The 14,477-nt window shown below is 43.0% G+C and overlaps 1 protein-coding gene across 2 annotated transcripts in view; it reads right to left on the reverse strand.

Moving 5' to 3' along the window:
• LOC128686288 (centrosomal protein of 164 kDa) overlaps nt 1–5,095 on the reverse strand; it is a 273,426-nt gene extending 268,331 nt beyond the window's left edge. For both annotated transcript variants that reach the window (XR_011392109.1, XM_070085949.1), the window contains exon 1: nt 4,800–5,095. Coding sequence is in view for 1 of the 2 variants with exons in the window: in XM_070085949.1 (XP_069942050.1) it covers nt 4,800–4,935 (136 nt within the window). In the remaining variant the exon portion in view is untranslated. The remainder of the gene's footprint in view (nt 1–4,799) is intronic.
• Nucleotides 5,096–14,477: the final 9,382 nt, after the last annotated feature.

Genomic DNA, 14,477 nt, shown 5'->3' on the forward strand with positions numbered 1-14,477 from the left:
CATCTGGTCGTACCTTCCCCTTTATTCAGTCGGAAGGTCTCGGTTCCACCTGGTACTGTGTCTGCGATTTCACTCTGCAGCCTGTGATTTGTCCAGCAATCACTAAGCCGTAGCTCATCTGCCTCCCACCGGCAACCAGTGCAACGCTCGACTGTGCCTCACCCTGCCTTTCCTACTGAGCTGACCTCAGGCTGTAATTCACGCGGTCACATGTCTCAGGGCCTGCCCGGGGAAACAACTTTGGGTAGTGCCCCCACCCAAAAAAAAAAAATCACCCTAGTGCTTGTGCCCTGCCCAGGGTAAACACTTTATGTGATACCTTCTTGCGATTTCGCCCACTCGAGTCATATTTTAAGCTAATTCCCATATTCAAAGCGTCCCAGTTCCTAGCTATTTTGCTACTATAGATTCCGTTCAATCGACTGAGCACAAGAAACCATCCATTCGACTATCAGAACTACCATATGTGGAATGAATTCAGTAATTTGGCCACTCTTACACAAAATTAAAAAATAGAATTTAAAGCAGAATCCAAAATAAACACTAAGCACTCCAGTCGCCAAAGTATTAGTCACATCTCTAGTCCTCTCCTACATAACACTTGCCCTCCATTTTGAGTCCACACAAAAAATGGAGGTTTACCCTATTTCTCAAATAATAAAATATAATTCAGAATGACTGGTCGTGGTTTAGGCCGTCCCCAATCTAACTAGGTGATACAGAATTTGGTAACACAAGTCTCTTAAATACCCTTCCAACTAGATAGTAACCCATTAAAACAATTCTGGCGCCGCCCCTGGCCCTGAACTTTCACTCTCCTGAAAGACAGAATGAGGGGAGATATGACTGAAGTACATGTGTACAACCGAAACACAGGTTTAAACAAAGGAGATATAAATAAGGTGCTAAGAATATCTAAAAAAAGAACTAGGAACAGTGGATTCATGTAGGATAAATTCAGATTAAAGAATTATATACAAAAGTACTGGTTTAACAATAGATGTAGATGAGTGGAACAGTCTGCCAAGTAGAATCGTTGAAGCTAACATTTTGGGTAGCTTTTAAAATAAGTTCGGAAATATATGAGTAAGAATGGTTGGATCTGAGGACCTACTGCACTGTTCCTCTATTCTTATGTAATCCCACCCAGGTAGTGTCCAAAGCAAGTAAGTTTTCAGCAACAAATTTTGTGTGTACCAAGAGACTGTATGCAATAAAGACAAATTGCAGTTATAGAAATCTTTATTTAGATAACGTTTCACCTATACAGCAAGCTTGTTGCACAAGTGAAATGTCTACATAACTGCAATTTATATCGTTTTGCAAAGTAAGTTTTTATATTACTAATCTACAAATGGTTTTACAAACAAAAGTATCAATTTCTACAACAGTCTGAGAGCACACAGACGTGGCCAAACAAATATATAACTTTATCTAGACTTAACATAAAATAACCTTGTAAAGTCAAAGAATATGGCCTATTTCTATTCGAGTTGTGCTTAATCTAATGCTCGGTGATTGAAGATCACTAAGCACTGGATACATTGGTGTTCTAGTCTAAAGTAGGTTTCTCAGAGAAGGTTACAAATGGGTTTAAAATATTGGGTTAAATGTGGTTAACTTTGGTCACACCTTGCGTCATTATGTATACTGGAGTGCGATAAAAATTAATGAATTTAGAGACAACTCACTCAGAAATGTTCAAGAAATGGCAAAATATTTTATCCACAGTGGTATATTACAGACCATTATGGAGAAATACCCTGACTTTGCTAGCTGTAAATAAAGCATTACCACATGTGTGCGTGTGCGTGTGCGTGTGCGTGTGTGTGTGTGTGTGTGTGTGTGTGTGTGTGTGTGTGTGTGTGTGTGTGTGTGTGTTAGTTACCATTTTGTCCTAGGCACATGTCGATTCGACACTAGGCCTGTTGTATATGAGTGTGTGCGTGCGTGCGTGCGTGCGTGCGTGTGTGTGTGTGTGTGTGTGTGTGTGTGTGTGTGTGTGTGTGTGTGTGTGTGTGTGTGTGTGTGTCTGTGTGTGTGTCTGTGTGTACTCACCTAATTGTGGTTGCAGGGGTCGAGACTGTGTGTGTGTGTACTCACCTATTTGTGGTTGCAGGGGTCGATTCACAGCTCCTGGCCCCGCCTGTGTGTGTGTGTGTGTGTGTGTGTGTGTGTGTGTGTGTGTGTGTGTGTGTGTGTGTGTGTGTGCTTGTGTGTGTGTGTGTGTGCTTGTATGTGTGTGTGTGTGCTTGTATGTGTGTGTGTGTGCTTGTGTGTGTGTGTGCTTGTGTGTGTGTGTGCTTGTGTGTGTGCTTGTGTGTGTGTGTGTGCTTGTGTGTGTGCATATGTGTGTACGCTCGTACTCACCTTCTCACCTAGTTGAGGTTGCAGGGGTCGAGTCCAAGCTCCTGGCCCCGAGTCCAAGCTCCTGGCATGTGTGCATGTCTGTGCGTGCGCCCTCGTGTGTGTATGTGTGCGCGCGCTCTCTTGTGGTGTATGATCCACTTTATATTTGTATTTATAACTCATAACAATTGTGACCAGGTGTGGACGTGTCAGTGGTTCATTACTTTGTAATTTGTTCATGACTGTAACCATGTATAGGAGTGAGGATGATTCATTATCTTTGTAACTTGCCATGATTGTGACCAGATCTACCTGGAGTTCATTACCTTTGTAACTAGATCAGCTATCATAACTTTGAGGTCCAGTCCCTGGACCCATTATGTACCTCTAATCTTTTGACTACCGCCCACAGGATGGGTATGGGGTGACTACCGCCCACAGGATGGGTATGGGGTGACTACCGCCCACAGGATGGGTATGGGGTGACTACCGCCCACAGGATGGGTATGGGGTGACTACCGCCCACAGGATGGGTATGGGGTGACTACCACCCACAGGATGGGTATGGGGTGACTACTGCCCACAGGATGGGTAGGGGTGTTTACCGCCCACAGGATGGGTATGGAGTGACTACCGCCCACAGGATGGGTATGGCGTGACTACCACCCACAGGATGGGTATGGCGTGACTACTGCCCACAGGATGGGTATAGGGTGACTACCGCCCACAGGATGGGTATGGAGTGACTACCGCCCACAGGATGGGTATGGAGTGACTACCGCCCACAGGATGGGTATGGGGTGACTACCACCCACAGGATGGGTATGGGGTGACTACTGCCCACAGGATGGGTAGGGGTGTTTACCGCCCACAGGATGGGTATGGAGTGACTACCGCCCACAGGATGGGTATGGGGTGACTACCACCCACAGGATGGGTATGGGGTGACTACTGCCCACAGGATGGGTAGGGGTGTTTACCGCCCACAGGATGGGTATGGAGTGACTACCGCCCACAGGATGGGTATGGCGTGACTACCACCCACAGGATGGGTATGGCGTGACTACTGCCCACAGGATGGGTATAGGGTGACTACCGCCCACAGGATGGGTATGGAGTGACTACCGCCCACAGGATGGGTATGGAGTGACTACCGCCCACAGGATGGGTATGGGGTGACTACCGCCCACAGGATGGGTATGGAGTGCATAATAAACATATTAAGTGCATAATAAACATATTAAACTAACTAAAACTTTGGTTATATTTGACACTGAGACTGAAAGGAAAATGTATTGCAAGAGAATAAGTTTTTATTTAGGTAGACTATTTACGTATTCCATATTATTATTATTATGGTGGGGAGCGCTAAGCCCGTAGGGATTATTCCATACTATACATGCTTTAATCTGAGTAAAACCCGTAGGGGTCATATAGCATCTAGGTATGGAAGGCATTCAGGTTCAATTAAAAGGAAGGATAAGCATACCATACATACATAACATTTTGGTCAATATATAATTTAGCTGCTCAAATTTCAGCTTAAATATGGGTTATTATGTAAGTTCGCCAACATTATTGGGAACTGTAGAAGGAAGACATTTATATTCGGGGGCCTATGCAAAAAAAAAAAAAAAAGAAAAAAAAAAAAACTTTTTTGGGGGGTGGGGGAGTTTGTATAGCTAATCTAACATAACACAATGTAAACTTTAAAAATGAGTAATTTTAGGATGAGTTAGGTTAGGTTATATGACATTAGGTTTTTTATGAAAAATAGTTTTAATCCTATTTACCCAAAGCATAACGGTCCCCACTGCACATCACACAATATGAAAATTAATAAAAAAAAGAAAACAATACTGATGGAAATTTTTACATTCGACCATAGGAAATTATTGGAGGCTTCTCGTAACTGATCGGTGACTTGGGAACGTCGACGAGATCACTGGAATTAGTCAGGATAACTCGCTGATGTCGGTGACTTGAAAAGTCGGAGACTGACACAACTATGTACTACTACTACTACTGCTGTCACTACTAATACAGTACACACTATAGTAAATTATTATTATTACTAAAAATTAATTGTATAATACACTGTAGCGCACTTTATAGAAGGCTTGTTTATAATTATTAGCGTGTAGCTGAGACTACAAGAGCATAACTTTCAGTTAGGTTAACAACTATGGGATACAAAATAAAACTAACGTTTTATTATGTATCCCATACCATAACAGGTCCAGGAATTGGGCCTCAGCAGTTGTATATTTTGAAGATATACAAAATACTGCACTACATAGAAATTACCCCAGGATAACCAAGACTAACCCAGTCAATTCAAACTTTGCACTTTATTACCACTGGGACGTTTTATACCCGCATCAAAGCCTCGGCATTAAATCTTTTGAGATGAGTTCATATGTTAGATAAAGTACCCGGTAACCTCTTACCTTCTCGAGTGACGTTATAATCTGAGGTGAACACTTCTTCTAGTATTGTGTGCTGCTGGACGCACGTCTCATCTTGCTCCTCTGCACCACTGGAGTATCTCTCCCCTTCAGCAGCTTCACTGGTGTTGTTCATCATTCATTCCACCCTCTCCTCTTCGCACCTCATGTCTCGCCCTGAGGGCTGGTAGCCACCATGGGTAGGTAACATGCTCATAGAAGTGTTGGCACTGACTGAAGTGCTTCATCAGCAGCAGTGAGGTGACTCCTGCCTCAGGCAGCAGCAGCAGCAGCACCCAGGTTACCAGGGCAACCAGGAAGCTCTCTGCCACAACAACAACACTGGTGGTCGCTCTCTGGTGCTCCCCTGTATAGTCCTTGTGACTTAGCGCTTCTTTTTGATTATAATCTGGTGCTCCTAAGTAACTTTATTCAGGTACAGGTACACATAAATACAGTTACATAAATTACCTAGGATAACCCCCCCAAAAAAGGTCAGAGAAGTGACATTTCCACTGTGATCCTTGTAATAACTTATTATGTAAACAATAAAAGGAGATATATTAGGAATAAGGTAAAGTGAGTTATTTACATTAACATTAAAGAGAGGATCAGATCACAGTAATAGGTACATGTATGTTAGCTATGCAAGAAATCACTCTCCTCCCTGTCTGTAGCTACATTCATTAGGTACCTTATGGTTCTCGTCTTTATTATTATTATTATTATCAAAAGAAAGCGCCAAACCTACTAGGGTCATACAGCGCTGCAGGTTAGGAACTGATGCAGAAACTAAGGATAAGTAAGGGTGGAGAGGACAATAAAGGTAAAGTTAGGAGGGGCTGTGAGGAGTTTACCTGTAGAGGGTATCGGGGGTCAACGCCCCCGCGGCTCGGTCTGTGACCAGGCCTCACGGTGGATCAGGGTCTGATCAACCAGGCTGTTACTACTGGCAGCACGCAAGCTGGCGTACGAACCACAGCCTGGTTGGTCAGGTACTGATTTTAGGTGCCTGTCCAATGCCTTCTTAAAGACAGCCAGGGGTCTATTGGTAATCTCTCTTATGTAGGCTGGGAGGCAGTTGAACAGTCTTGGACCCCGGACAGTTATTGTGTTGTCTCTCAGTGTACTCGTGGCACCCCTGCTTTTCATTGGGGGAATGTTGCATCTCCTGCCGAGTCTTTTGCTTTCATAGGGAGTGATTCTCGTGTGCAGGTTTGGTACCAATCCCTCCAGGACCTTCCAAGTGTACATTATCATGTATTTCTCTCGCCTGCCTTCCAGGGAATACAGATCAAGGACCTTCAACCGTTCCCAGTAGTTTAGGTGCCTTATCGTGCTTATATGTTTATTTATTTATTTATTTATTTATTTATTATTTGGACATGATACATAGTAGTACAAAAGAAATACAGTGGCTGAGTGTACATGCCAAAGCCCCTTATACGCAGAGCATTGTGGGCTAAAGGAAGAATTACACTATGTAACCAAATTTCACTTCTGTCGTCTTCCTGGGAAATAAGCATCATTTCCCAATTCTTTATAACTAAACAAAAATTAAAAAAGCAATTTTTATCCCAGAACTTTGCTTTTGGGGTCACGACACTTCTGGAACACTTTCAAGAAAGACTAATGTAAAACCATTATGTTCTAGGGTTTTGCTTGGCAAATATAAAAACAGGGACTCACAAACCAGCGTTCAGTTCAGCAGTGGCTACCTGACGCATCAGAAGTGAAATGGCATCAAGAGGCTGCAATCATTCTCCAGATACATTTTGCTATATATGTGGTCAATTTATTAAGACAAGAGCAAAAGAGTTCTCTGTAACAGCATATAAAAAAATGTGTGAAGCTTACAAAGCATGTTTTGGCATGCCAGTTGTGGACCAAGACGAGACCTGGACACCTCATGTTGCTTGTGAACATTGTAACCTGGAGTTTACCTGGAGAGAGTTCCGGGAGTCAACGCCCCCGCGGCCCGGTCTGTGACCAGGCCTCCTGGTGGATCAGAGCCTGATCAACCAAGCTGTTACTGCTGGCTGCACGCAAACCAACGTACGAGCCACAGCCCGGCTGGTCAGGAACCGGCTTTAGGTGCTTGTCCAGCGCCAGCTTAAAGACTGCCAGGGGTCTGTTGGTAATCCCCCTTATGTATGCTGGGAGGCAGTTGAACAGTCTCAGGCCCTTGACACTTATTTTATGGTCTCTTAACGTGCTAGTGACACCCCTGCTTTTCATTAGGGGATGTTGCTTTCATAGTGAGTGATTTTCGTGAGCAAGTTCGGTACTAGTCCCTCTAGGATTTTCCAGGTGTATATAATCATGTATCTCTCCCGCCTGCGTTCCAGGGAATACAGGTTTAGGAACCTCAAGCGCTCCCAGTAATTGAGGTGTTTTATCTCCGTTATGCGCGCCGTGAAGGTTCTCTGTACATTTTCTAGGTCAGCAATTTCACCTGCCTTGAAAGGTGCTGTTAGTGTGCAGCAATATTCCAGCCTAGATAGAACAAGTGACCTGAAGAGTGTCATCATGGGCTTGGCCTCCCTAGATTTGAAGGTTCTCATTATTCATCCTGTCATTTTTCTACCAGATGCGATTGATACAATGTTATGGTCCTTGAAGGTGAGATCCTCCGACGTGATCACTCCCAGGTCTTTGACGTTGGTGTTTCGCTCTATTTTGTGGCCAGAATTTGTTTTGTACTCTGATGAAGATTTAATTTCCTCGTGTTTACCATATCTGAGTAATTGAAATTTCTCATCGTTGAACTTCATATTGTTTTCTGCAGCCCACTGAAAGATTTGGTTGATGTCCGCCTGGAGCCTTGCAGTGTCTGCAATGGAAGACACTGTCATGCAGATTCGGGTGTCATCTGCAAAGGAAGACACGGTGCTGTGGCTGACATTCTTGTCTATGTTGGATATGAGGATGAGGAACAAGATGGGAGCGAGTACTGTGCCTTGTGGAACAGAGCTTTTCACCGTAGCTGCCTCGGACTTTACTCTGTTGACGACTACTCTGTGTTCTGTTAGTGAGGAAATTATAGATCCATCGACCGACTTTTCCTGTTATTCCTTTAGCACGCATTTTGTGCGCTATTACGCCATGGTCACACTTGTCGATGGCTTTTGCAAGGTCTATATATATTACATCTGCATTCTTTTTGTCTTCTAGTGCATCTAGGACCTTGCCGTAGTGATCCAATTGTTGAGACAGACAGGAGCGACCTGTTCTAAACCCATGTTGCCCTGTGTTGTGTAACTGATGGGTTTCTAGATGGGTGGTGATCTTGCTTCTTAGGACCCTTTCAAAGATTTTTATGATATGGGATGTTAGTGCTATCGGTCTGTAGTTCTTTGCTGTTGCTTTACTGCCCCCTTTGTGGAGTGGGGCTATGTCTGTTGTTTTTAGTAACTGTGGGACGACCCCCGTGTCCATGCTCCCTCTCCATAGGATGGAAAAGGCTCGTGATAGGGGCTTCTTGCAGTTCTTGATGAACACGGAGTTCCATGAGTCTGACCCTGGGGCAGAGTGCATGGGCATGTCATTTATCGCCTGTTCGAAGTCATTTGGCGTCAGGATAACATCGGATAGGCTTGTGCTAACCAAATTCTGTGGCTCTCTCATAAAAAATTCATTTTGATCTTCGACTCTCAGTCTTGTTAGCGGCTTGCTAAAATCTGAGTCATATTGGGACTTGAGTAGCTCACTCATTTCCTTGCTGTCATCTGTGTAGGACCCATCTTGTTTAAGTAGGGGCCCAATACTGGACGTTGTTCTCGACTTTGATTTGGCATAGGAGAAGAAATACTTTGGGTTTCTTTCGATTTCATTTATGGCTTTTAGTTCTTCCCGCGATTCCTGACTCCTATAAGATTCCTTTAGCTTAAGTTCGATGCTTGCTATTTCTCTGGCCAGTGTCTCCCTACGCATTTCAGATATATTGACCTCTTTTAGCCGCTCTGTTATTCTTTTCCGTCGCCTGTAAAGGGAGCGCCTGTCTCTTTCTATTTTACATCTACTCCTTTTTCTTAGAGGAATAAGCCTTGTGCATACATCGAGTGCCACCAAGTTAATCTGTTCTAGGCATAAGTTAGGGTCTGTGTTGCTTAGTATATCTTCCCAGCTTATATCGGTTAGGACTTGGTTTACTTGGTCCCACTTTATGTTTTTGTTATTGAAGTTGAATTTGGTGAATGCTCCCTCGTGACTAATCTCATTATGTCGGTCTGGGGCTCCACGCATACATGTCTGAACCTCAATTATGTTGTGATCTGAGTATATTGTTTTTGATATGGTGACATTTCTTATCAGATCATCATTGTTAGTGAAGATGAGGTCTAGTGTATTCTCCAGTCTAGTAGGCTCTATTATTTGCTGGTTTTAAATTGAATTTTGTGAAGAGATTTAAAAGCTCGTGTGAGTGTGAGTTTTCATCAGTACTGCCTCCTGGTGTTATTACTGCAACAATATTATTTGCTATATTCCTCCATTTTAGGTGCCTTAAGTTGAAATCCCCCAGGAGCAAGATGTTGGGTGCAGGAGCTGGAAGATTTTCCAGACAGTGGTCAATTTTTAACAGCTGTTCCTGGAATTGCTGGGATGTTGCATCCGGAGGCTTGTAGACTACCACAATGACTAGGTTTTGGTTCTCTACCTTTACTGCTAAAACTTCCACTACGTCATTTGAGGCATTAAGCAGTTCTGTGCAAACAAGTGACTCTGCAATGTACAGGCCAACCCCCTCCCCCCTTTTGCCTGTTCACTCTGTCACATCTGTATAGGTTGTAACCTGGGATCCATATTTCGTTGTCCAAGTGATCCTTTATGTGGGTCTCAGTGAAAGCCGCAAACATTGCCTTTGCCTCTGTAAGCAGTCCACGGATGAAAGGTATTTTGTTGTTTGTTGCTGGCTTTAGACCCTGTATATTTGCAAAGAAGAATGTCATCGGACTGGTGGTATTGTTGGTACTGGGGGGGGGGATTTTTTTCCGGCATTAGTATCTGTATCTGTTGGTTTGGAGTGGAGGCCATCGACTTTGGTTTCACTCCAGGAATGACTGGATTTGGTGTACGATTTCTGCCATTTCCTGCCAGTTTTTTTCCTTCCTGATACTAAAAAACCTCTCCCTCTTGAGTGGCTGTGGCTACCCAGGTTTTCCCATGGCCTGGATGTTTTGTATCTTTTTGTCCCCTTTAGATGGTGTGCCTGGCAATTTAAGTTATAGCACAGTCTTTCCTGTACTGAAGAGGTACACATTTCAGGGTGAAAAAGCTTACAGGAAGGGAGTTTGCATTTTCCTGTTGTCATATGGGCACGGCATTTTCTAGGGTGGTCATAGTTGCACGTCCCATCTGTTTTTCCAGATTTCCCATGTCTGCAGATACCAAGTGCATAGTATGTGCATAGGCTTGGAAGACAAGAAAGTCATTAGTTATATGAAAAGTAAAATCTTCAATAGGAAAATTTTTTAAAAGAAATGTATATAACAGAAACTAATTCTTTTGTTCTTTAACAGGATGATATAGAGGAGAAAAACAGAGCCATGAAGTTTGGTGTTCCTAGAATATGGTGTGAACCCACTGATCACTCAACCAGCTGCTACTTCTGCCTGCTGAATCCTTCCAAATACCCAACTGGGAAGAATACACCTGCTATTTATTATCCAGACCTTCCCTCTTCTATTGCACCAGTACCACACAGTGCTGATCTTCCTGTACCTACACCTCCAGAAAGAAGTAAATAGCGTGCTGAAAATATCTAGCCTAGACAGGACTCGTAGCAATGGTTTTAAGTTGGAAAAATTCAGATTCAGGAAGGATATAGGAAAGCACTGGTTTGGTAACAGAGTTGTGGATGAGTGGAACAAACTCCCGAGTACAGTTATAGAGGCTAAAACGTTGTGTAGTTTTAAAAATAGGTTAGATAAATACATGAGTGGGTGTGGATAAGTGTGAGTTGGACCTGATTAGCTTGTGCTACTAGATAAGTTGTCGTGTTCCTTTCTTAAGTGAATGTGACCTGACCTAACTAGGTTGGGGCATTGGCTTAAGCCGGTAGGAGATTTGGACCTGCCTCGCATGGGGCAGTAGGCCTGTTGCAGTGTTCCTTCTTTCTTATGTTCTTGTATCAGAAGACGAAAGCAGCAAATTAGAAAATAAAGATCACAGTGAACAAGACTATTGTGGAAAATACTGTATATATTTTCCAGAAATTCAGTATTTATATGTAAATAGATGGCCATACTGTATTTAATAATATTTATGTCATAGAAAACGGAAAGCTTGCGTCTGCACAGACGAGACTCACCATCTTGGTTTTGAATTGGATACAACGTTAGCGTAATGGGAAGGAATTTTCGTGCTCTAGAGGTTAAAACTGGGCTGACACCTCTCAAATAGGAGGCGAAATTGTTGGACATGCATTCCTGCATAACTTGAGATATCAGACGACTGGACAAGACAGCTCCAGGAACCTCAGATAAGCTCTCTAGATTTGTGTATAATTCTGGCCAGTGTTTTCATAAATTTAGTTAGTGAGGTTTTTCTGAGCATGATACAACTTAATATCCAGTCAAATTGGTGAGTGATATTAAGATATATTTTCCTTCTGTTATGTAATTGTGTATATCTCTAATTATTCTTTAATTTTTAATATACAGTCCACAAATTTATATATTTACCAGTATTCCTGGTGTATGTATATTTCATTTAATTAATAGGTCCAGAGCAACTTGTGGATATGACAGTGGTAGGTATCGAAGGGGGACATTTTTTGCGACCTAGGTATCCCAAATTCCTACTTGTCTATGTAACTCTTATAAATAATAATCTTTGTTATCATTTACTGTTATGTACATAATTAGTTACATTCAGATAAATGCAATTTTCCACAACTATGATCTCACAGATGCAGCTGTTGGGAGGAATCCTTACTACCCAAACCAGACCTCAATGACCTTATCACAGATCTTGGTTTGACAAAGTCAAATGTTGAGCGTTTGATTTCAAAGCTCAAGGAGTGGGACTTGGTGGATGAAAGTGTGCAAATAACAGGCCAAAGAAAGCGTTACCAAGACTCACTCAAGCTTCTTCACTACTGAAGACAGGTTGTGCTACTGTAATGATGTATCAGGCCTGTTTGATGCAATTGGAATTGCATGCAATCCAGATGAGTGGAGACTTCACTGGCAGCACATCCAGAAGCTGTACTTCTGCACAATGGGACCAAGTATCCATCTCTTCCCTTGGCTCATTCAGTGCATCTTAAGAAGGACTACAACAATGTCAAACTTATACTGGAAGCTATGAACTATGATAAGTATGGCTGGGAGGTTACTGGAGACTTCAAAATGGTGGCATTTTTGATGGGACTCCAATGAGCTTTTACCAAGTTTCCCTGTTATCTTTGTCACTGGGATAGTAGAGACAGAGCGGCACATTACCAGAGGAAGCACAGGCCTCAAAAGACTGAGTTCTCAGTAGGAAGACATAATATCAAACATGAACCATTAGTGGATCCTCAGAAGGTTCTGTTCCCTCCATTATACATTAAACTAGGGCTAATGAAACAGTTTGTTACAGCTCTTGACAAAGAGTCTGCTGCCTTCACGTATCTTCAAGATTTCTTTCCCAAGCTATCAGTGGCAAATGTGAAGGCTGGCATCTTCACTGGACCACAAGTCAGGAAATCATGGAGTGCTCAGAATGTCCAAAGAAACTCACAGAGAAGGAAAGGAAACCTAGGAGAGTTTTGTTGATGTTACGGACATCACCCAAATCTTTCAGTGGACTGCAGAAAACAATATGAAGTTCAACAATGAGAAATTTCAATTACTCCGATATGGTATACATGAGGAAATTAAAACTTCATCAGAGTACAAAACAAATTTCTTCCACAAAATAGAGCGAAAAACCAACGTCAAAGACCTGGGAGTGATCATGTCGGAGGATCTCACCTTCAAGGACCATAACATTGTATCAATCGCATCTGCTAGAAAAATGACAGGATGGATAATGAGAACCATCAAAACTAGGGATGCCAAGCCCATGATGACACTCTTCAGGTCGCTTGTTCTATCTAGGCTGGAATATTGCTGCACACTAACAGCACCTTTCAAGGTAGGTGAAATTGCTGACTTAGAAAATGTACAGAGAACCTTCATGGCGCGCATAACGGAGATAAAACACCTCAGTTACTGGGAGCGTTTGAAGTTCCTGAACCTGTACTCCATGGAATGCAGGCGGGAGAGATACATGATTATATACACCTGGAAAATCCTAGAGGGACTAGTACCAAACTTGCACACAAAAATCACTCACAACGAAAGCAAAAGACTCGGCAGACGATGCAACATCCCTTCAATGAAAAGCAGGGGTGTCACTAGCACGTTAAGAGACAATACAATAAGTGTCAGGGGCCCGAGACTGTTCAACTGCCTCCCAGCATACATAAGTGGGATTACCAATAGACCCCTGGCTGTCTTCAAGCAGGCACTGGACAAGCACCTAAAGTCGGTACCTGACCAGCCGGGCTGTGGCTCGTACGTTGGATTGCATGCAGCCAGCAGTAACAGCCTGGTTGATCAGGCTCTGATCTACCAGGAGGCCTGGTCACAGACCGGGCCGCGGGGGCGTTGACCCCCGGAACTCTCTCCAAGTAAACTCCAGGTATGGCACAGGGCTTTCTGGGCAACAACAAATCTGACAATTATGTGGAACTTGTTGAGACCTTGGTAAAAAGCTATGGTCAGATGGGCTGTAGGATGACCCTTAAGGTCCATATCCTTGACGCTCATCTTTACAATTTCAATGAGAATATTGGTGCATACTCAGAGGAGCAAGGTGAGCCCTTCCACCAAGATATAATGGACTTTGAACATAGATATCAGGGATCTTATAATGAAAACATGATGGGAGACTGCATTTGGGGGCTTAAATGGGAAAGTGATTTGTTACATGCTCGCAAATCTAGAAAAACTGCTCATTTTTAACTTTGTAAATATGTTTTAGAAAGTTTAAAATAAAATTGTGTAAATTTTATTTTATTTATGTAATTTTTATTTTATTTTATTATATATTTTTGTTTTACATCCAAAACTAGCCATTTTTTGTCAAAAATTCACTCTACACCTGGAAAATCCTAGAGGGACTAGTACCGAACTTGCACACGAAAATCACTCACTAGGAAAGCAAAAGAATTGGCAGACGATGCACCATCCCCCCAATGAAAAGCAGGGGTGTCACTAGCACGTTAAGAGACCATACAATAAGTGTCAGGGGCCCGAGACTATTCAACTGCCTCCCAGCATACATAAGGGGGATTACCAACAGACCCCTGGCAGTCTTCAAGCTGGCACTGGACAAGCACCTAAAGTCGGTTCCTGATCAGCCGGGCTGTGGCTCGTACGTTGGTTTGCGTGCAGCCAGCAGTAACAGCCTGGTTGATCAGGCTCTGATCCACCAGGAGGCCTGGTCACAGACCGGGCCGTGGGGGCGTTGACCCCCGGAACTCTCTCCAGGTAAACTTCAGGTATAACATACAAAAGCTAAGTTTAAAAGGAATAATGGGCATTTTCTATTGTTTTGCAATAAAAGCAGTTGGAAAATAACACTTACTTGCCAGGAACAAAAATTGTGTTACATAGTGTTATCAAAGCTTGTGTAATAAATCAGTTGCTG

The sequence above is a fragment of the Cherax quadricarinatus genome, chromosome 17, assembly GCF_038502225.1.
Source record: "Cherax quadricarinatus isolate ZL_2023a chromosome 17, ASM3850222v1, whole genome shotgun sequence".
Lineage (NCBI taxonomy): Eukaryota > Metazoa > Arthropoda > Malacostraca > Decapoda > Parastacidae > Cherax > Cherax quadricarinatus.